Source organism: Schistocerca cancellata, chromosome 12 (assembly GCF_023864275.1).
Source record: "Schistocerca cancellata isolate TAMUIC-IGC-003103 chromosome 12, iqSchCanc2.1, whole genome shotgun sequence".
NCBI classification, from domain to species: Eukaryota; Metazoa; Arthropoda; class Insecta; order Orthoptera; family Acrididae; genus Schistocerca; species Schistocerca cancellata.
The window spans coordinates 19,433,593-19,457,914 of record NC_064637.1 but is presented as its reverse complement, the minus strand read 5'-3'; the positions used below and the strand labels follow the sequence as shown (position 1 = coordinate 19,457,914).

The 24,322-nt window shown below is 45.9% G+C and overlaps 1 protein-coding gene across 1 annotated transcript in view; it reads left to right on the top strand.

Moving 5' to 3' along the window:
• Window positions 1-24,322, top strand: part of LOC126109730 (uncharacterized) — a 247,814-nt gene that overhangs the window by 206,702 nt on the left and 16,790 nt on the right. Inside the window, exons 5-7 of the mRNA XM_049914781.1 lie at window positions 4,129-4,287; window positions 8,275-8,387; window positions 8,482-8,569. Coding sequence (XP_049770738.1) covers window positions 4,129-4,287; window positions 8,275-8,387; window positions 8,482-8,569 — 360 coding nt within the window. The remainder of the gene's footprint in view (window positions 1-4,128; window positions 4,288-8,274; window positions 8,388-8,481; window positions 8,570-24,322) is intronic.

The window sequence follows — 24,322 nt, the reverse complement described above, 5'->3', positions numbered from 1 at the left end:
TCCCTACGGCACTGCCACCAGCTGGCTTTTGTCCTGGCCGTGTCTTGTTCGGACGTCATAGCACTATTACTGTTGGTGGCTGTGGTCGTCCGGTTTCTGTCAGTTCAGAAGTAAGGAGCACAGCAGTGAACTGATGTATGAACAGTAAGTATAGCGCATACATCTGGACTTGTTTGATTTTAAAAGGTTGTTAGAGTGTGCAGGTAAAGGTAATGCTGTAGTGCAGAGCAGTAAAGTAAGGGAAGTATGTTTTGCAACAAGTGTCTGTCCTCACTGTGTATAGTTGGCTTTCTTATGTGAGAAGGAGTTGTGGCAAGCGCTTGCTATGCAGCACGAACTGCTTCATCATTCATTCTAACATACACACACACACACACACACACACACACACACACACACACAAACAAAGAGAGAGAGAATATCACTCATCTTTCATCATTTTAAAAATAAAAATATTCCAAGAAGTCTTCCTCTCTATAGTTTAGCTAGGTGCTAAAGTCGGTGATAATGTATAATGTGGGCAGGTGGATGAGGGGGAGGCGTAAGGTGGGGGTACTAGCTAATATCTGACTGTACTCAGGGGTAACGGTATAAGAAAGACTGGGAACGGAACCACTGCATTAGACCTACGAATTGTGTACAGTTACTTTTGATGATGATGATGATGATGATGATTGGTTTGTGGGGCGCTCAACAGCGCGGTTATCAGCGCCCGTACAATTTCCCAACCTTTGCGCAGTCCAATTTCGCCACTTTCCTGGATGATGATGAAATGATGAGGACAAGACAAACACCCAGTTACTTTTGAATCACCCTGTATACAGGGTGAGTCACCTAACATTACCGCTGGATATATTTCGTAAACCACATCAAATACTGACGAATCGATTCCACAGACCGAACGTGAGGAGAGGGGCTAGTGTAACTGGTTAATACAAACCATAAAAAAATGTACGGAAGTATGTTTTTTAACACAAACCTACGTTTTTTGAAATGGAACCCCGTTAGTTTTGTTAGCACATCTTAACATATAAACAAATATGTAATCAGTGCCGTTTGTTGCATTGTAAAATGTTAATTACATCCGGAGATATTGTAACATAGAGTTGACGCTTGAGTACCACTCCTCCGCTGTTCGATCGTGTGTATCGGAGAGCACCGAATTACGTAGGGATCCAAAGGGAACGGTGATGGACCTTAGGTACAGAAGAGACTGGAACAGCACATTACGTCCACATGCTAACACCTTTTTATTGGTCTTTTTCACTGACGCACATGTACATTACCATGAGGGGTGAGGTACACGTACACACGTGGTTTCCGTTTTCAATTACGGAGTGGAATAGAGTGTGTCCCGACATGTCAGGCCAATAGATGTTCAATGTGGTGGCCATCATTTGCTGCACACAATTGCAATCTCTGGCGTAATGAATGTCGTACACGCCGCAGTACATCTGGTGTAATGTCGCCGCAGGCTGCCACAATACGTTGTTTCATATCCTCTGGGGCTGTAGGCACATCACGGTACACATTCTCCTTTAACGTAGCCCACAGAAAGAAGTCCTGAGGTGTAAGATTAGGAGAACGGGCTGACCAATTTATGCGTCCTCCAAGTCCTATGAAACGCCCGTCGAACATCCTGTCAAGGGTCAGCCTAGTGTTAATTGCGGAATGTGCAGGTGCACCATCATGCTGATACCAAATACGTCGACGCGTCTCCAGTGGGATATTTTCGAGCAACGTTGGCAGATCATTCTGTATAAACGCGATGTATGTTGCAGCTGTTTGGGCCCCTGCAATGAAGTGAGGACCAATGACGTGGTCGCCAATGATTCCGCACCGTACATTTACAGTCCACGGTCGCTGTCGCTCTACCTGTCTGAACCAGCGAGGATTGTCGACGGACCAGTAATGCATGTTCCGTAGATTCACTGCCCCGTTGTTTGTGAAACCCGCTTCATCGGTAAACAGTTAGGACTGCAACGCATTCTCTGTTAATGCCCATTGACAGAATTGCAGTCGATGATTAAAGTCATCACCATGAAATTGCTGATGTAGCGACACATGAAACGGGTGAAAGCGGTGACGATGCAGTATGCGCATGACACTACTTTGACTCAGCCCACCGGCTCTCGCAACTGAACGTCGGAGGTTTCAAGCGTCAACTTTAGATTACAATATCTCCGGATGTAATTAACATTTTACAATGCAACAAACGGCACTGATTACGTATTTGTTTATATGTTCAGATGTGCTAACAAAACTAACGTGGTTCCATTTAAAAAAACGTAGGTTTGTGTTAAAAAACATACTTCCGTGCATTTTTGTATGGTTTGTATTAAACAGTTACCCTAGCCCCTCTCCTCACGTTCGGTCTGTGGAATCGGTTCGTCAGTATTTGATGTGGTTTACGAAATATATCCAGCGGTAACGTTAGGTAATTCACCCTGTATACGACGGTTGGAACTTTAATACTGGCAACTATTTGTTTACAGCTAGTAGATACGTGTTTCAAAGTTTTACTTACCTTCAGAGTAGTCACCAGCATTGTGTATAACCCGTTGCCAGCGATGTGGAAGTCGTAGGATACTCTTAGCAGTGCCAGTAGACAGTTTGAGCGGCGCAGTCTATTGCCCGACGAATTTGTAGCAGTTCTGAAGCGAATACCGTCAAATGTTTCCTTCGGTTTAGAAATTGAGTTGAACTCACGAGGGCTTAAGTCAGAGGAGTGCAGTAGGTGGTATAGCACTTAGCAGCCCCATCAGCCAACCAAATCAGTAACAGCTTGCTCTGTACGTGCTTGAGCATTGAACTGCAAATTGGTGGTCAGGTCCTGCAGAAAGTGTCATCACTTCTGTCTCTATGCTGTTCATTTTTGGAACACAATCTACGACCAGCTTAGAAACAGAAGTGATGACACTTTCTACAGGACCTGACCATCATTTTGCAGTTCAATGCTCAAGCACGTGCAGTGCAAGCTGTTACTGATTTGGTTGGCTGATGGGGCTGCTAAGTGCTATACCACCTACTGCACTCCCCTGACTTATGCCCTCGTGCGTTCAACTCGATTTCTAAACTGAAGGAAACACTTCACGGCATCCGCTTCAGAACTACTACAAATTCGTCGGGCAACAGACCGCGCCGCTCGAACTGTCAACACAACTGGCTCTGCTAAGAGTATCCTACGACTTCCGCATCGCTGGCAACGGGTTATACACAATGCTGGTGACTACTTTGAAGGTCAGTAAAACTTTGAAACACGTATCTATTTTGTACGGACTGTAAGTAAATAGTTGCCACTATTAAAGTGGTTGACGCTACAGATCACTTTATTAATAATTATAATACAACGTTACATCACCAGTTAGAGTTACATTTTCAGCAAGTACACCAAGTCCTTTCATCCATACATGTATTTTTTCATCATTACTAACTTTACGACATGAGTGGGTATACAATGTAAAAGGCATATTGCCATATACATAACTAGGTCTAGATTGGGACTTAGCATCTATTCCACAATGCCAGGTCTTGTAAGCGATGACACCTCGGTCGGCGAGTGATTCCAATCCAGGCAGAGAGGCATTCTCACATCGGACGATGGCTAGAGTGCACCAACCACTTCCAGTATTCCCTGTGCCAGCATCAAGATTAAAATTCACTCGACATCCTCGGAAAAATATAGGTCCATTCAATATAACACTTTGTGCAGTTCCATTTGTGCCAAGTTTATTTTCGAGGCTTAATATGTGTTTGTAGACAGGCATACGGTGCAGTTCCGTGTCACAGAGTGCAGAGTCCGTGCCACATCAGGGTGAGTTATCGAGGTTACACATCCTCCACATGTCCGTGAACTCGTGTGCGGTAAAACAAATGTGTATATGTTCACCTCACGGCAAAGCCTGCAGCTCAAAGCTCTAGGTTTCAGCAGGGTGTTAGGATACATTCTGACAGTTTTGGTCCGACTACCGACATCAGTACGGTGGAAGACGACTCGTCACGCCTGAGCACGCGACACACGGGTCGCTTCCTGCTGAGTCTGGCGAGCGCAGCGGGGGGCCGGCTGCTCGCAGGCACGCCCCCCCCCCCACCACCTCCACTCTGATACCTGACTGCCTGTGCCTGCAGGGCTGGACGGATAACTCGACGCTGAGGACGGCAGAGAACCAGCGCTACCGCCGCTACAACGGCCACAACAACCAGCTCAACAGCAGCATCAGCTTCACCAGCAGGAACAACAGCAACAGCAGCAACAACTGTCTCACCTACAATGGCCACAAGGAAGAGGTCTGTATCCACACACATTCAGGTTACTCGTAATAATTTTTTACCTGGCACGAAGCATATAGCATTGTGTGGTGTATCCAAAAGGGACAAAATGATAAAATTCCCATATTTTTTTCCATAACTCATTGCGCGAGCCTGAGAACCCCAAGAATAAAATTTGACGCAGTTTAAATAAGTCTCGCCCAGCCGGTTGGCCGTGCGGTCTAACACACGGCTTTCCGAGCGGGAAGGAGCACCCGGTCCCCGGCACGAATCTGCCCGGCGGATTTGTGTCGAGGTCCGGTGAGCCGGCCAATCTGTGGATGGTTTTTAGACGGTTTTCCATCTGCCTCGTCGAATGCTGGCTAGTTCCCCTTATTCCGCCTCAGTACACTATGTCGGCGACTGCTGTGCAAACAAGTTCTCCATGTATGCGTACACGACCATTACTGTACCACGCAAACATAGGGGTTACACTCGTCTGGTGTGAGACGTTCCTGGGGGGGGGGGGCGGTCCAATGGGGGCCAAACTGCACAATAACCCTGGGTTCGATGTGGGGCGGTGGAGGGGTGAAGTGGACTGCGGTAGTCGTAATGGGGTTGCGGACCATTGCGGCTGCAGCGGGGACGGAGCCTCTCCATCGTTTCTAGCTCCCTGGTTAACATACAATACAATACAAATAAGTCTTACTGTATGTCAAAGGGTTGACACACTGAGGCGACAAAAGTCACGGGACAGACACAGATGGCGGTGGTATCACGTACACAACGAGTAAAAGAGCAGTGCGTGGCGAAGCTGTCAGTTGCACTCAGGTGATCGCTGTGAAAACGTTTCCGACGTGATTATTTTATTTACTTAACCTGATCAGATTAGGGCCATCAGGCCCTCTCTTACATCGGACCAGTGTTTCGCACATGCAGCATTTCACACATCAGAGTTACATCACGACAATACTTCAAATAAGAAAATTAGATTACTCTAGTGACAATATGATTGAAGAGTAATGACTAAGACCTAATAAAGTAAGTGCTGGCAGTATTTTTACAACAGGTGCTATACATACAAATTATGATCAAAGCAATAATAGTAACAGTAAAAAAAGATCAAATAATAATGATAAACATGAGAAAAATTGGCAATAATAATGAAGATTTGTGCAGATGTACATTAATATCTTGGTGTGTAAAGTAGATGTTTACTAGTATAGAGAGTTTTGGGGAAGGGAGATTTAAGGAGGGGGAAAGAGGGAAGTAATGACGTGAAGTGCATTCATGTACAGAGGAAGGCATTACTGTTGCTTAAGTAGATACGTCATTAACTGTTTTTTGAAGCCGGACATGTTTTTAAGTTCTCTAACATAACGAGGGAGGTTATTCCAGAGTCGGGTTCCCGCTACTGTAAAGGATTTGGCGAAGGTGACTGAGTGATGCAGTGGAACAGAGAGGATTTTATTGTGATGGCAACGTTTGTTTCTGTCATGTTGTTCCGACATAAGCGTTAAGGACGAGGAGAGGTATGAGGGACAGTGTACATTTATAAGGCAGTAGATGAGACAGAGTGAATGGAAATCTCTGCGTTTGTCTGCACGCAGCCAGGACAATTTTGCATATGCTGGTGAAATGTGATCAGAAAGTCGAACGTCACAGATATATCTGACGTAGGCATTCATGACCAGTTCCAGATGTCGCCAATTTTCCTGAGAGAGGCCTTGTAGGATAATATCGCTGTAGTCAATGATTGGCAGTATAAGCGTTTGTACTAATTTCTTTTTCAGATCGAAAGCGAAGAGATTTTTATATTTCCTTTTTTGCACACTGCAGTTACGTGCTCTGTCCAATTTAGATTTTCATCTATTATTACTCCCAAATGGCTGTATGACCGAAATTAACACACTTTGAACGCAGAATGGTAGTTGGAGGCATATACTTTCGACATTCCACTTGGGAAATCGATGGGAATTCGGTATTTCGAGGTCCACAGTGTCTAAGGTCTGCCGACAGTACCAAATCTCATGCGTTACCTCACATGGCGGACAACACCGTGGTGGCGGACGGTCTTCACGTAACGACCGAGAGCAGCGTCGTTTTCGTAGAGTTGTCAGTGCTTTCGGACAAGCAATACTGCGTGAGAAAACTGCAGGAATCGATGTGGGACGCACAAGGAACGTATACGCCAGGGCAGTGCTGCGACATTTGGCGTCAACGGGCTGTGGTAGCAGAAGACCGACGTCACCGCCTGTTGTGCATCATCTGGGCTCACGATCACACCAGCTGGACCCTTCACTGGAAAACCGTGACCTGATCAGATAAGTCCAGATTTTAGTTCGTAAGAGTTGATGGCGGGTTCAAGTGTTTTGCATACCCCACGAAACGATCTACCACAGAACTGCAGAAACGCCTTAACAAATCTCTATTTGCAATTCGAGTGTTGGCAGACACAGGTGACATAAAAATGAAAAAGCTTGCATACCTTACCTACTTTCATTCGATAATGTCATATGGTATAATATTTTGGGGTAACTCTTCAAGTCAAACAAAAGTTTTCAGAGTCCAAAAGCGTGTAATACGTGTTATTTGTGGAGTAAATTCACGGACGTCCTGTAGAAAGATCTTCAAAGAACTGCATATACTAACTACTGCCTCTCAATATATTTACTCCGTAATGAAATTTGTCCCAAGTAGTATATCTCTTTCTCCAACAAACAGCTCAGTCCATACATATAATACTGGCCATTAAAATTGCTACACCGCGAAGATGACGTGCTACAGACGCGAAATTTAACCGACAGGAAGAAGATGCTGTGATGTGCAAGTGATCAGCTTTTCAGAGCATTCACACAAGGTTGTCGGATATTGCTGCTGGCGTTGCTCTAGATCCAATGACTGTTAGAATATGGAATCAGTGGGTTCAGGAGGGTAATACGGAACGCCGTGCTGGATGCCAACGGCCTCTTATCACTAGCAGTCGACATAACAGGCATCTTATCCGCTTGGCTGTAACGGATCGTGCAGCCTCATCTCGATCCCTGAGTCAACAGATGGGGACGTTTGCAAGACAACAATCATCAGCACGAACAGTTCGACGACGTTTGCAGCAGCACGGACTATCAGCTCGGAGACCGTGGCTGCGGTTATCCTTGACGCTGCATCACAGACAGGAGCGCCTGCGATGGGGTACTCGAGGACGAACCTGGCTGCACGAATGGCAACACGTCATTTCTTCGGATGAATCCAGATTCTGTTTACAGCTTCATTATGGTCGCATCCGTGTTTGGCGACATCGCGGTGAACTCACATTGGAAGTGTGTATTTGTCATCGCCATACTGGCGTATCACCCGGCGTGATGGTATGGGGTGCCTTTAGTTACACGTCCCAGTTACCTCTCGTTCGCATTGACGGCACTTTGAACAGTGGACGTTACATTTCAGATGTGTTACAACCCGTGCCTCTACCCTGCAAAACCTTACATTTCAGTAGGATAATGCACGACCGCATGTTGCAGGTCCTGTACGGGCCTTTCTGGATGCAGAAAATGTTCGACTGCTGCCCTGGCTAGCACATTCTCCAGATCTCTCACCAATTGAAAACGTCTGGTCAATGGTGGCCGAGGAACTGGCTCTTCACAATACGCCACTCGCTACTGTGGATGAACTGTGGTATCGTGTTGAAGCTGCATGGGCAGCTGTATCTGTACACGCCATCCAAGGTCTGTTTAACTCAATGCCCAGGCGTATCGAAGCCATTATTACGGCCAGAGGTGGTTGTTCTGGGTACTGATTTCTCAGGATATTTGCACCCAAATTGCGTGAAAATGTAAGCAGATGTCGGTTCTAGTATATTTGTCCAATGAATACCCGTTTATCATGTGCATTTCTTCTTGGTGTAGCAATTTTAATGATCAGTAGTGTATTAACCGAGGACCAAACTTGGGCAACAAAATGGTCCAGCCACTTTCCCCGCACCTTATCAGTGCGCAGGTAAATGCCCCGTGTTGCGTGTGCCCACAGGACTCCGGCGGCGTGGAGTTGGTACCCCTGCTGACGAGGCGACGGCCGCCGCAGGCGCCCAGGCACCCGCTGGCCTCCACTGACGTCACCCGCGTTCGCTCCGAGCCCCCCAGGTGTGTAACTCCCCCCCACGTAGTGTAGGCGAGCCCCGGCTGGCCTCTGTTGCCCGGACTCTCTGACGCCGCTCCTTGTTTGTTTACGTTGCAGCGCCAGCCCGCGGTCCTGGCTCAAGTCGGGCAGTGACTACATCCAGGAGCTGTCCCGCCAGGTGACCACCAAGCAGCAGGAGCAGCAGGTACAGTACAGTACTGCCTACCTAACACACCACACAGGCAACAGCCACAAGTAAATCTCACTTGCTACGGTCACACACAGCGTCGACCAGTTTCTGTTCTGCGAATGAATGGAACGTTCTCCAATTTGGTGGACTGGGTTGTTGCATCAACAGTCTGTACTTTCACTTCCTCAGGCTTCGCATTTACAAAGGCCATTCGATAAGTAATGAAACAGATTTTTTTCTGAATGCAGGTTGGTTTTATTGAGGATTCCAATACACCATACCATTCCCCACTCCTTTGGCTACAAAACCCTATTTTTCAACGTAATCTGAGTTCAGTGTGACAGCCTTACGCCATCTTACTGGGAAGTCCTGCATGCCGGCACGGTACCAGTCTACTGACTGACGTCCGAGCCAGTGTCTCGATACATCTGTAACCTCCCCGTCAACCACGTACCTCTTGTGTGTGAAATCTTATGGGACGTAACTGCTAAGGTCATCAGTCCCTATGCTTACACACTACTTAACCTAAATTATCCTAAGGTGAAACACACACACCCATGCCAAAGGGAGGACTCGAACCTCCACCGGGACCAGCCGCACAGTCCATGACTGCAGCGCCGTAGACCACTCGGCTAATCTCGCGCGGTCAAGTACTGCTTCCCGTACAGTTCATCCATCGTTGGGCCAAACAGATGGAAGCCGGTAGGTGTGAGATCCGGGCTGTAGGAAGGGTGAGGAAGAACAGTCCAGTGAAGTTTTGTGAGTTACTCTCAGGTTGTCATTGAAAAGGAGAAGTTCGTTTTAATTTCGTGTCGAAGAACATACGTAAGTAGTGTCTTCAATTTTATGAGGGTACCACAAAACACTTTAGAGATGATGGTTGCACCATGAGGCAGGACATCAGACAGGGTAACCCCTTCAGAGTCACCATGCTTTCACCCCCTCAGGGTGCGGCTTTGAACTTTTTGTTCAGAGAAGAGGTGATTTAGGACCACTCCATGGAGTACCGTTTTGTTTACAGTTCGAAGTGATGAACCGATGTTGTTACAGTCAGCCTCATAACGTGCAAGAAATTCCGCACAGGTGCACCTCGGTTGCGCTATGTGGTCTTTTCTTAGGCGGCGTGACACCCAGTGGACGAGTGTGTAAGCACTAGCAACGCTGATCTCCGGTTGAGCAGCGAGGTGTCCGACTGCGACCCGCCCATCACCTCGAGTGAGAGTGTCCGCACGTTCCATCACTGCAGGAGTCGCAGCTTTGTGCGGCCAGCAGGCACTCAGGAGACTGGGCAGGTTTGCATGTGCTTGTGTCGATGGTGACAGATGTCACGCCCAACGACTCAGTGTGCTTTTGTTTACCGCCAGGTCTCTGTAGACATTCTGCAAGCGCTTGTGAATATCTGCAATGCTCTTGTTTTCCGCCGAAAGAAACTCCGTGACAGTTCTCAGGTTCAAACGCTCCTCCGTTACAGACGTCATTTTGAACGATGCAAATGTCGCCTCCACGCATCGTAACTTCATGAAACTATAGGGGCTGAAGCGGGAATATTTCACAATGTCACGCAACAAATTCCGTACTTTTTCAACAGAAACTGCCTGAGAAAAAGTAATGTGTGGCACTTTTTATTGAACGCCCTTCGTACAAAACACATACTCGTATCTGGACAATTATATCGGCCTAATTTTGTTTTCGTCGTGTTTTTAAAAGAAGGTGACACTTTTCGCTTTTGCTGTATTTATTTTATTGGTGCACAGCTACTTTCTTCCTTTTACGCCGTTTTCAAGATATTTTCTATGTACTAGAGATTACATTTTTTCCATAAATAGATGCATAGTGATCTGAATGTAGCTTATTAGAAACTTATTAGGTGAATAGTTATCTGGAATAGAAAGGTATGCCTTATGCATTAAAATGGCAGCATCTTTGAATTTACATTTTGTATTCGGTTTCGTTTACTGATGTCCTGTCTTTTTAGATTCGCATCTTAACATTTTTATATGACGCGAAATTTACAAAGATATTATAGAGATCAAAAAAGAAAGCAATATCTGGACTAATACACTGGTGCCCAAAATTAAAGCAGTAAATGGAAATTTTGCAGGGTTGCGTTTATTTTGCCATAAAACAATATCAACATGTGATAGTAAAGTAGAAACAATGTAAAGAATACAGAATTCAGTCAGTTGCAATATGCATTACAGTAGACAAAAATGATTTCCGTTTTTTTCCAGATTAACTGATTTGCATACACATTGTGACAACTGGTTACTGTGCTCAGTGTAGGGTATGACCACCTATGGCAGGAATACAGGCCTGACAACGACGGCGCAGGCTGTGAATGATGTCATCAGTCTCATGTTTGAGGCAATATCTCCGATTCTTCCTGCAGAACTCCTCACAACTCTTGGACTGTGGTCGATGGATGCTGACGTGATGCAACCCGTCTCACTAGTGCATCGTAGACATGCTCTGTTGTTGTTGTGGTCTTCAGTCCTGAGACTGGTTTGATGCAGCTCTCCATGCTACCCTATCCTGTGCAAGCTTCTTCATCTCCCAGTACCTACTGCAGCCTACATCCTTCTGAATCTGCTTAGTGTATTCATCTCTTGGTCTCCCTGTACGATTTTTACCCTCAACACTGCCCTCCAATGCTAAATTTGTGATCCCTTGATGCCTCAGAACATGTCCTACCAACCGATCCCTTCTTCTACTCAAGTTGTGCCACAAACTCCTCTTCTCCCCAATTCTATTCAATACCTCCTCATTAGTTATGTGATCTACCCATCTAATCTTCAGCATTCTTCTGTAGCACCACATTTTGGAAGCTTCTTGTCTAAACTATTTATCTATCGTCCATGTTTCACATCCATTCGTGGCTACACTCCATACAAATACTTTGAGAAAAGACTTCCTGACACTTAAATCTATACTCGAGGCTAACAGATTTCTCTTCTTCAGAAACGCTTTCCTTGCTATTGCCCATCTACATTTTATATTCTCCCTACTTCGACAATCATCAGTTATTTCGCTCCCCAAATATCAAAACTCATCTACTACTTTAAGTGTCTCATTTCCTAATATAATTCCCTCAGCATCACCTGTTTTAGTTAAACTACATTCCATTATCCTCGTTTTGCTTTTGTTGTTATTCACCTTAGAGCCTGTCCGCTCCGATAGCTGAGTGGTCAGCGTGACGGATTGCCGTCCTATGGGCCCGGGTTTGATTCCCGGCTGGGTCGGGTTTTTCTCCGCGCAGGGACTTCGTGTTGTGCTATTATCATTTCATCTCCATCCGGCGCGCAGGTCGCCCAATGTGGCATCCAATGTAATCTGACCTGCACCAAGGCGGCACCTGCCCCGCAAGGGACCTCCCTGCCAATGACGCCACGCGCTCATTTCCATACCTTATAGCCTCTTTCCTCTTTTCAAGACACTATCCATTCCTTTCAAATGGTCTTTCCGATCCCTTGCTGTCTCTCATAGAATTACAATGTCATTAGCAAACCTCACAGTTTTTATTTCTTCTCCATGGCTTTTAATTCCTACTCCAAATTTTTCTTTTGTTTCCTTTACTGCTTCCCCAATGTATAGATTGAAAACATCGGGGAGAGGCTACAACCCTCTCTCACTCCCTTCCCGACCACTGCTTCCCTTTCATGTCCCTCGACTCTTATAACTGCCATCTGGTTTCTGTACAAATTGTACATAGCTTTTCGCTCCCTGTATTTTACCCCTGCCACCTTCAGAATTTGAAAGAGAGTATTCCAGTCGACATTGTCAAAATTTTTCTTTAAGTCTACAAATGCTAGAAACGTAGGTTTTCCTTTCCTTAATCTATCTTCTAAGGTAAGTCGTAGGGTGAGTATTGCCTCGCGTGTTCCGACATTTCTACGGAATCCTGCCAACACTTGCTTTGTCAACACCTGCTTTCTTTGGGATTGGAATTATTCTATTCCACTTGAAGTCTGAGGGTACTTCGCCTGTCTGACACATCTTGCTCACCAGGTGGTAGAGTTTTGTCAGGGCTGGCTCTCCCAAGGCTATCAGTAGTTCTAATGGAAGGTTGTCTACTCCTGGGGCCTTGTTTCGGCTTAGGTCTTCCACTGCTCTGTCAAATTCCTCACGCAGTATCATATCTCCCATTCATGATCACGTACGTCCTCTTCCGTATTTCTTTCCCCTGTTCTTGTCACTCTTTCCCTAATGCTCTCTTACAAACTCTCTACAACCTGTGCTTCTCTCAGTTTATCCAGTTCCCATCTCCTTAAATTGCCACCTTTTAACAGTTTCTTCATTTTTAATCTACAGTTCATACCCAATAGATTATGGTTAGAATCCACATCTGCCCCTGGAAATCTCTTACAATTTAAAACTTACTTCCTAAATCTCTGTACTACCATTATGAAATGTATCTGAAACCTTCGAGCGTCTCCAGGCCTCTTCCATGCTCTATGGGATTCAAATTGGGAGAGCGGGAAGGCCACGCCATGCGTGCAATATCTTCCATTTCCAAGGAAAAATAGACCACCCGTGCCCTATGAGGCCGAGCATTATCGTCCATCGGTACGAGACCTGGGCCCACAGCACCTCGAAACAACCGCACATGAGGTCGCAAGATCTCGTCACAATACCTGACACATGCCGACTCGGCTACAGAAGTTCATAAAGTGGTATTCATGTGGTCAGGACCATTACGGATCCGCCTCGATATCGGTCTCTTTCCACGATGTTTGGGTCCGGAAATCGTGTTGCACGTTTTCTCCAGACACAAATCCGTCCAGAATCACTCTCCAGACTGAATCGAGAATCATCTGTGGAAAGAACGTTGGCCCACTGTTCGACCGTCTAGTTGACACGGTGACTGCTCCACTCTAGACGTTCTTTTCTGTGACGACACGCCAGAGGTAAACAGACAGCAGGTCTCTAACAATGAAGGCCACTCTGCCGACGCCTTCTGTACACCGTTTGCCTCGATACGAGGTGCATTCAAGTTCTAAGGCCTCCGATTTTTTTTTTCTCCAGACTGGAAAGAGATAGAAACATGCGCATTGTTTTAAAATGAGGCCGCGTTCATTGTCAATACGTCCCAGAGATGGCAGCACCGTACGGCAGATGGAATTTTACCGCCAGCAGCGAGAATGAGAACTGATTTAAATACTTAAATTGGCGACGTTTTCCTTACTTGAACAGCGTGCAATCATTCGTTTTCTCAATTTGAGTGGTGTGAAACCAATTGAAATTCATCGACAGTTGAAGGAGACATGTGGTGATGGAGTTATCGATCTGTCGAAAGTGCGTTCGTGGGTGCGACAGTTTAATGAAGGCAGAACATCGTGTGACAACAAACCGAAACAACCTCAGGCTCGCACAAGCCGGTCTGACGACACGATCGAGAAAGTGGAGAGAATTGTTTTGGGGGATCGCCGAATGACTGTTGAACAGATCGCCTCCAGAGTTGGTATTTCTGTGGGTTCTGTGCACACAATCCTGCATGGCGACCTGAAAATGCGAAAAGTGTCATCCAGGTGGGTGCCACGAATGCTGACGGACGACCACACGGCTGCCCGTGTGGCATATTGCCGAGCAATGTTGACGCGCAACGACAGCATGAATGGGACTTTCTTTTCGTCGGTTGTGACAATGTATGAGACGTGGATGCCATTTTTCAATCCAGAAACAAAGCGCCAGTCAGCTCAATGGAAGCACACAGATTCACCACCACCAAAAAAATTTCGGGTAACCGCCAGTGCTGAAAAAATGATGGTGGCCATGTTCTGGGACAGCGAGGGCGTAATCCTTACCCATTGCGTTCCAAAGGGCACTACGGTAACAGGTGCATCCTACGAAAATGTTTTGAATAACAAATTCCTTCCTGCACTGCAACAAAAGCGTCCGGGAAGGGCTGCGCGTGTGCTGTTTCACCGAGACAACGCACCCGCACATCGAGCTAACGTTACACAAGAGTTTCTTCGTGATAAACAACTTTGAAGTGATTCCTCATGCTCCCTACTCACCTGACCTGGCTCCTAGTGACTTTTGGCTTTTTCCAACAATGAAAGACACTCTCCGTGGCCGTACATTCACCAGCCATGCTGCTATTGCCTCAGCGATTTTCCAGTGGTCAAAACAGACTCCTAAATAAGCCTTCGCCGCTGCCATGGAATCATGGCGTCAGCGTTGTGAAAAATGTGTACGTCTGCAGGGCGATTACGTCGAGAAGTAACGCCAGTTTCATCGATTTCGGGTGAGTAGTTAATTAGAAAAAAAATCGGAGGCCTTAGAACTTGAATGCTCCTCGTACAACACGTCCAGTGGATGCTGCGAGGTCAGATGCTAGTTGCAGTGCAGTAGTAAGGCGGTAACGTGGTGCCCATACAGCCAAATAACGGGCCTCTCTTTCTGACGTCACACGTAGTCGGCCCTGTCCTGGTACCCCGGATACAGCTTCTGTCTCTGTAAACTCTCGCCTCGTCCGATTAACAACAGCACGATTCACATTAAGCCATCGTGCCACATCAGTCTGCGACTGTCCTGCTTCCATTCTTCGTATGGCCTTCCACCGCAGAGAGAGTCTGGTAGGCGTCTTCTCTGTGTCATACTGCACATGCGTATGTGGGACTGCCCTGCAGACACTACCCCGCTTGATAGATGCCCTGACGTCATTCTGACTTGGCTGCCCGCTGATCGGAACGCCATCTTCCTTGCAGAAGAGGATCGTAACAACATCTGTTGACAGTTTGTATGATTATGTCGTGAATTAGACACAGGACGGGGAAACAGCAGTATATTCCTTTAATTTTGAACACCAGTGTAAATTTTCAGTTTGATGAAGAGGAAATCCACAAAGAAATAGCGACCCTAGAAATTTTAGCCAAAGGAAATGATTCTGAACTACGAATAATTAAAGAAATTTAAACATAGTATCTCAAAGTGAAGCAAAAGTCCGACGTAAATGAAATTGCTCTAGAAAGAGACAAAATGAAAGAATACCGTGACTTTGTAGTGTGCGATATTGTGAAAACGTTACCAAGAAATGACAAAGACTTTTAAAAATACGAATATCGTGATTGGGTTGCTTACTGGAAACAATATTAGTATAAGGAGCTATCAAAAACTTGTCGTTTGAGGGTATCGCTGTAGTCCATACGCAATAGATTGTTCAAATGCCTCTGAGCACTATGGGACTCAACAGCTGAGGTCATCAGTCCCCTAGAACTTAGAACTACTTAAACCTAACTAACCTAAGGACGTCACTCACATCCATGCTCGAGGCAGGATTCGAACCTACGACCATAGCGGCTGCGCGGTCCCAGACTGTAGCGACTAGAACCGCTCGGCCACTCTGGCCGGCATACGCAATAGAATGCGGGTATATAACCACCGATATGTAGGCAGTCGATTAGTGTGGTATTCGTGTCTATCAAATGTGCATGTCGTCTCCCAACATAAAAGTCGATATCGGACTCTCAGTAAGGAATGCCTGGTACACTACTCCATATTTCGCACTCGTTGTTCATGCTAGCTACCGAACTGTTCAGGAGCCCCAGGGTGATGTTGTCCGACTCCTCTCTGAAGAAGGTTTTGGGTTTTGCACAGTTCAGGCTGGGATGTCTGTCGAGGAGTACGTCTTCCAAGAACATCCCAGGCGTGCTCTCTGGCGTTGAGGTCTGGGAGTACGCAGGGCATGTGATACTTTAATATCTTCGCATTCGAGTGTGTCCAAATCCTTATCACAGCTATCTGGGTTCGACATTGTAGTCGATAAACAGAAAGTTGGGACCTACCGCACCCCTAAACAGACGGACATGATCCAGAATAATCTCGCTGCAGTACCACTTTGCTGAAACGGTACCTCGTACAAAGGTATGCAGTGGTGTTCAGCCACTGTGCGTAATGCCTGCCCACACCATAGGGCATACCGATGACGCTCACGAACATTCAGTCGTGTGTAACGTGTTCCTCTCCCTCCTCACCCACCCCCACCCCTTCTCTCGCTCTCTATGTTTCCACAATAACAGGTGGCCAGAAACAGCTGCCCACAGTGGAGCGGGATTTGTTGGAGAACACTGGAGCACTGTTGCTGACTCCAACAAACATGCTCCCTACACCAACTAACTCTTTCTCGAAGATGGAGTGATTGAAGTGAGATGGACTGAACAGGCGTCGGAGAATACGAGGTGCATTCAAGTTCTAAGGCCTCCAGTTTTTTTTTTTCTCCGGACTGGAAAGAGATAGAAACATGCGCATTGTTTTAAAATGAGGCCACGTTCATTGTCAATACGTCCCAGAGATGGCAGCACCGTACGGCAGATGGAATTTTACCGCCAGCGGCGAGAATGAGAACTGTTTTAAATACTTAAAATGGCGACGTTTTCCTTACTTGAACAGCGGGCAATCATTCGTTTTCTGAATTTGCGTGGTGTGAAACCAATTGACATTCATCGACAGTTGAAGGAGACATGTGGTGATGGAGTTATCGATCTGTCGAAAGTGCATTCGTGGGTGCGACAGTTTAATGAAGGCAGAACATCGTGTGACAACAAACCGAGACAACCTCGGGCTCGCACAAGCCGGTATGACGACACGATCGAGAAAGTGGAGAGAATTGTTTTGGGGGATTGCCGAATGACTGTTGAACAGATCGCCTCCAGAGTTGGCATTTCTGTGGGTTCTGTGCCCACAATCCTGCATGATGAGCTGAAAATGCGAAAAGTGTCATCCAGGTGGGTGCCACAAATGCTGACGGACGACCACACGGCTGCCCGTGTGGCATGTTGCCGAGCAATGTTGTCGCGCAACGACAGCATGAATGGGACTTACTTATCGTCGGTTGTGACAATGGATGCCATTTTTCAATCCAGAAACAAAGCGCCAGTCAGCTCAATGGAAGCACACAGATTCACCGCCACCAAAAAAATTTCGGGTAACCACCAGTGCTGAAAAAATGATGGTGTCCATGTTCTGGGACATCGATGGCGTAATCCTTACCCATTGCGTTCCAAAGGGCACTATGGTAACAGGTGCATCCTACGAAAGTGTTTTGAAGAACAAATTCCTTCCTGAACTGCAACAAAAACGTCCGGGAAGGGCTGCGTGTGTGCTGTTTCACCAAGACAACGCACCCACACATCGAGCTAACGTTACGCAAGAGTTTCTTCGTGATAACAACTTTGAAGTGATTCCTCATGCTCCCTGCTCACCTGACCTGGCTCCTAGTGACTTTTGGCTTTTTCCAACAATGAAAGACACTCTCCGTGGCCGCACATTCACCAGCCGTGTTGCTGTTGCCTCAGCGATTTTCCAGTGGTCAAAACAGACTCCTAAAGAAGCCTTCGCCGCTGCCATGGAATCATGGCGTCAGCGTTGTGAAAAATGTGTACGTCTGCAGGCCTTAGGCCTTAGGAAGTGATTGCACCTCGTATAATCGAGCCTGATTTAATGGTCGTGAAATTGTCCTGACAGAGACACGTGTAGCAGTAGTGGCTGCAAGACCTGCGGTGATCTGCGAGGGTGTGATATGTCTGTTCCTTTCTGCCGCTAGGGCAACGTATTGATCCTCTTATAGTAGTCCATCTAGGAGTACCAGCATGCTTTCACGTAGCATTTCCAGTTTCAGAGGCCTTTCTTAATCACGAGATGACACTTTCAGACACACCCAATTCTGTGGCTACAGTAGTAACATTTTGATTGGATTCGAACTGTACAACTGCTCGTCCACTGTTGTAAGCACTCAGACAATGTCTTGCAGACATGTTTCCATACCACACTGAATTTTTCACTGATCGGTCCCACAACAACCTTTCTCAAACACCATACTGCATGAACTGTCCAACGGACACAGTGTGTTCATGCACAGGCTTCGCCCCAGTGAACATGCCCCACCTTCTACATTTCCTTTTAGTTTCATTTGTCGGATCTTCTGTAGCAGTTGTTGGCTGTTCCATAGCAGTTGTCGGCTGTTGTGTAGCAGTTGTCAGTTATTCCATAGCAATTGTCAGTTATTCTGAAGAAATTGTCGGTTGTTCTGTAGCAGTTATCAGTTGTTCCGTAGCAGTTGTTAGTTGTTCCATAGCAATTGTTAGTTGTTCCATAGAAACTGTCAGTTGTTCTGTAGCTGTTGTCAGTTGTTCCGTAGCAGTTGTCAGCTGTTGCATAGCAGTTGTAAGTTGTTCCATAGCAATTGTCAGTTGTTCTGTAGAAATTGTTGGTTGTTCTGTAACAGTTGTCAGTTGTTCCATAGAGGTTGTCGGCTGTTCCGTAGCAGTTGTTGGCTGTTCCGTAGCAGTTGTTGGCTGTTCCTAGCAGTTGTTAGTTGTTCTGTAGCAGTTGTCAGTTGTCCCAAAGCAGTTGTCGGCTCTTCTGTATCAGTTGTTGGCTATTCCTAGCAGTTGTCAGTTGTTCCGTAGCAGTTCTCAGTTGTTCCGTAGCAGTTGTCGGCTTTTCTGTAACAGTTGCTGGCTGTTTCTAGCAGTTGTCAGTTGTTCCGTAGCAATTGTCAGTTGTTCTGTAGCAACTGTCAGTTGTTTCTTAGCTCCTGACAAGAAGTGTAGTTAACCTTCCACCTAGGTCAAGCACATTGAAAATGTCTGAACTCTAAAAATTGCTTACGAAATAGGAAGTTGAACCTTGATGCACCACTCTGTTTAGATGCTCATCATGTAACGGGTATCAGACGGAAGCAGACGGTCTCAGAATGTCACCTTCAGGAATATCTCGTATGCTCAGACCATTTACAAGAAAATTGTGTCTGGTATGAAAATGTATGTGTCAGGTATGAACGTTATTTATGTCTCATGCTGTTCTCCCATGTGCTGCAATCTGTATTTTACGTACTATAAGAAGCACCTTTTTCTTCAAAGAATTGCCTCCAAAAGTCAGGAGTGTCTTATACTCGAAATTTATAGAAAACGTCCAGTGTTTGATTTAAAATTCCCGCCTGTGTTAAAAATGGCCATATACACTACTGGTCATTAAAATTGCTACACCGCGAAGATGACGTGTTACACACGCGAAATTTAACCCACAGGAAGAAGATGCTGTGATTTGCAAATGATTAGCTTTTCAGAGCATTCACACAATGTTGGCGCCGGTGGCGACACCTACAACGTGCTGACATGAGGAACGTTTCCAACCGATTTCTCATACACAAACAGCAGTTGACCGGCGTTGCCTGGTGAAACGTTGTTGTGATGCCTCGTGTAAGAAGGAGAAATGCGTACCATCACGTTTCCGACTTCGATAAAGGTCGGGTTGTAGCCTATCGCGATTGCGGTTTATCGTGTCGCGACATTGCTGCTCGAGTTGGTCGAGATCCAATGACTGTTAGCAGAATATGGAATCGGTGGGTTCAGGAGGGTACTACGGAACGCCGTGCTGGATCCCAACGGCCTCGTATCACTAGCAGTCGAGATGACAGGCATCTTATCCGCACGGCTGTAACGGATCGTGCAGCCACGTCTCGATCCCTGAGTCAACAGATGGGGACGTCTGCAAGACAACAACCATCTGCACCAACAGTGCGACAACGTTTGCAGCAGCACGTAATATCAGCTCGGAGACCATGGCTGTGGTTACCCTTGACGCTGCATCACAGACAGGAGCGCCTTCGATGCTGTACTCTGCGACGAACCTGGGTACACGAATGGCAAAACGTCATTTTTTCGGACTAATCCAGGTTCTGTTTACAGCATCATAATAGTCGCATCCGTGTTTGGCAACATCGCGGTGAACGCACATTGGAAGCGTGTATTCGTCATCGCCATACTGGCGTATCACCCGGCGTGATGATATGCGGTGCCATTGGTTACACGTCTCGGTCACCTCTTGTTCGCACTGACGGCACTTTGAACAGTGGACGTTACGTTTCAGGTGTGTTACGACCCGTGGCTCTACCCTTCATTCGATCCCTGCGAAACCCTACATTTCAGCAGGATAATGCACTACCGCATGTTGCTGGTCCTGTACGGGCCTTTCTAGTAACAGAAAATGTTCGACTGTTGCCCTGGCCAGCACATTCTCCAGATGTCTCACCAATTGAAAACGTCTGGTCAATGGTGGCCGAGCAACTGGCTCGACACAATACGCCAGTCACTACTCTTGATGAACTGTGGTTCGTGTTGAAGTTGCATGGGCTGCTGCACCTGTACACGCCATCCAAGCTCTGTTTGACTCAATGCCCAGGCGTATCAAGGCCGTTATTACGGCCAGAGGTAGTTGTTCTGGGTACTGATTTCTCGGGGTCTGTGCACCCAAATTGCGTGAAAGTGTAATCACATGTCAGTTCTAGTATAATATATTTGTCCAATGAATACCCGTTTATCATCTGCAGTTCTTCTTCGTGTAGCAATTTTAATGGCCAGTAGTGTATTCGATTCTACGGGAAAACTATCTCTCGCAACTGGCATCAGCAATGCACAGACGCGACGAACGTGAGTTGCGGGGATTCACAAGCTCGCTAACACAGTCTCCCTCCTGCTTCGGCATCACACACTCAGAACACTGTCTGGCCTATGAAGCGTCACAGCAGTCAGTGAACTTGAATTGAAAGTGATTTGTGTTATCAGTAACAGTACAATAGTTTTATTAGTAGCTAGTTTCGTAATTGGAAAAAAGTAAAAGGTATCCATATGATGCTGGGCTATAAATTGACAGTAACAGCGCGTGTAAAAGAACATGGTGCCAGAGCAGCTGAGTGGCATTTCGACGCTCCACCAGCAGAAAAAAAACCCTTTGCGACTGGCTGGCTAGTAAAGGAGAACTGAAAAAGATGAGAAAACTAATTGTGCAAGTAGAGGACTGAATGCAAAATGGCCAAAAATAGAAGATGACGTACTGAAATGGCACTGGAGCTAATACAAAAATGATTCAAACACACCCTCGTAAGCTATCGCTACAATGGAACTTAATAGACTTTATGGGTGGAGTTGGTTGGTGCTACAGGTTTATGAATCATCATGGACTTAGCATGCGAACCAAAACCAAAGTGTATGAAGAGAAAACATTATCTTTCTATCGCTCTGTTATTCAACATCGAAAGAAAGTCAGTGTGGAACTAAACCAATTAATGAATATGGACGAAACTCCTCAGACATTTGATGTGGCGAGTAACAGAACTTTTGGCATGAAAGGTTCTAAAAATGTAATTATAAAAACAAATGGACATGTAAAAAGGCACTACACCGTTGTCCTTTGATGTTGTGCTGACGGTACTAAACTTAATCCAGTAATCGTTTTCAAGCTCAATACAACGCCAAAACCTTCTGAAATACCGCCAGGTGGTGTTGTTCACGCACACGGCAAGGTTGGATGGACGAGGCTGATATGAAATTATGGATAAACAGAGTGTTGGAGAGAAGGAAAGGTGCTTTATTAAAGGAGATTCTCTTCTCGTGCTACATAAGTTAAGCAGCCATTTCAAAAAATCTGTGAAAGCGAAAACAGACAGGAAAATACAGAACCTGCTGTTGTTCCAGAAGGACTCGCTTCACAATTGCAACCTCTTTATGTGTCGATAAATAAACCATTTAAAGTTAATATAAGATACGAATGGAACAAATGGATGAAACCCAACATGAATTCACGCCGAACGGAGCTTCAAAACGACCGACAATCAAACGAGTGTGTCAGTGGATAAAGCAGTCGTTGTCTGGAGTGAGAGAAGACATTGTTGTTCAATCTTTGAAAAACTGCTGCATAAATTACGCTCTTGATGGCAGTGAAGACCATCTTATATATGAAGAGGACAACGATGACGACGAAGAGGACGAAGAAGAAGAAGAAGAAAAACATAGTTCAGGTGACGATTTTCAGGGATTTTAAAGATCAGTTCAGTTTATAAACTGGCTTTGTAGTCTAATAACAAAAATGGTGAAAATGATTTTTTTTAAATTAAGGTGCGTTTTATAGTCCGTAGCGTCCTACAGTCCGTAAAATACGCTACCATCTTTGGTTATAAATACACCACTGTACCTCCCTATCTTATCTCTGGAACCAGGGAAAATGAAAATAACTTTTTTTTGCAGATAACTTATCCACATTATTTACGTCTAGTGAAGCAGAATCAGGAGAAAAGATACGGAAGAACCAGATGTATAATTTTATTACAATTATGCCCCTTTTATTGTGAATATTAGTATATGTAAGCCCCTAGATTCAAATCACTACCATGATTGTGCTTGAGTAGGTATAGTGTGTCGTAAGAAAAGAGGTCAAAAAATTTTCATGTAACTATCACTAGTAATTTCTGATATATAAGTTCGTACACTACAAAAAATAGGTAATTTTGAGAAAATGGCTTGTAAAGTTTAAAATGCTAAAAACTCACTCATATTTGTAAATTAAGTCTCAAAAGCACTCACGAGGATAGACAGAATCCTTCTTCTCTTAAAGCTCCTTCGTTCTTGATGACCTTCATTCTTTTGTGGTCCATTGCCAAATCTCCACTTGTCTAATAATTTCAACGGCGTTGCTTGGTCAAACGTTGTTGTGATGCCTCGTGTAAGGATAAACGTCAGATTGTAGCCTATCGCGATTGCGGTTTATCGTTGCGCGTCATTGCTTCTCGCGTTGGTCGACATCCAACGACTGTTAACAGAATATGGAATCGGTGGGTTCAGGAGGTAATACGGAACGCCGTGCTGGATGTCAACGGCCTCGTATCACTAGCAGTCGAGATGACAGGCATCTTATCCGCACGGCTGTAACGGATGATGCAGCCACGTCTCGATCCCTGAGTCAATACATGGGGACGTATGCATGACAACAACCATCTGCACGAAACGTTCACGACGTTTGCAGCAGCGTGGACTATCAGCTCGGAAGCCATGGCGGCGGTTACCCTTGAGGCTGCATCACAGACAGGAGCGACGAATCTGGGTGCACTAATGGCAAAACGTCATTTTTTCGGATCAGTCCAGGTTCTGTTTACAGCATCATGAAGGTCGCATCCGGGTTTGGCGACATCGTGGTGAACGCACTTTGGAAGCGTGTATTCGTCATCGCCATACTGGCGTATCACCCGGCGTGATGGTATGGGGTGCCATTGGTTACACGTCTCGGTCACCTCTTGTTCGCACTGACGGCACTTTGAACAGTGGTCGTTACATTTCAGATGTGTTACGACCCGTGGCTCTACCCTTCATTCGATCCCTGCGAAACCCTACATCTCAGCAGGATAATGCACGACCGCACGTTGCAGGTCCTGTACGGCCCTTTCTGGGTACAGAAAATGTTCGACTGCTGCCTTGGCCAGCACATTCTCCAGATCTCTCACCACTTGAAAACGTCTGGTCAATTGTGGCCGAGCAACTGGCTCGTCACAATACGCCAGTCACTAGTCTTGACGAACTGTGGTATCGTGTTGAAGCTACATGGGCAGCTGTACCTGTACACGCCATCCAAGCTCTTATTACGGAAAAAAAAATGTTCAAATGGCTCTGAGCACTATTGGAGTTAACTGCTGAGGTCCTCAGTCCCCTATAACTTAGAACTACTTAAACCTAACTAACCTAAGGTCATCACACACATCCATACCCGAGGCAGGATTCGAACCTGCCACCGTAGCGGTAGCGCGTTCTGGACTGCAGCGCCTAGAACCGCTCGGCCACTCAGGGCGGCTATTACAGCCGGAGGTGGCTGTTCTGGGTACTGATTTCTCAGGATCTATGGACCCAAATTGCGTGAAAATGTAATCAGATGTCAGTTGTAGTATAATATATTTGTCCAATGAATACCCGTTTATCATCTGCATCTCTTCTTGGTGTAGCAATT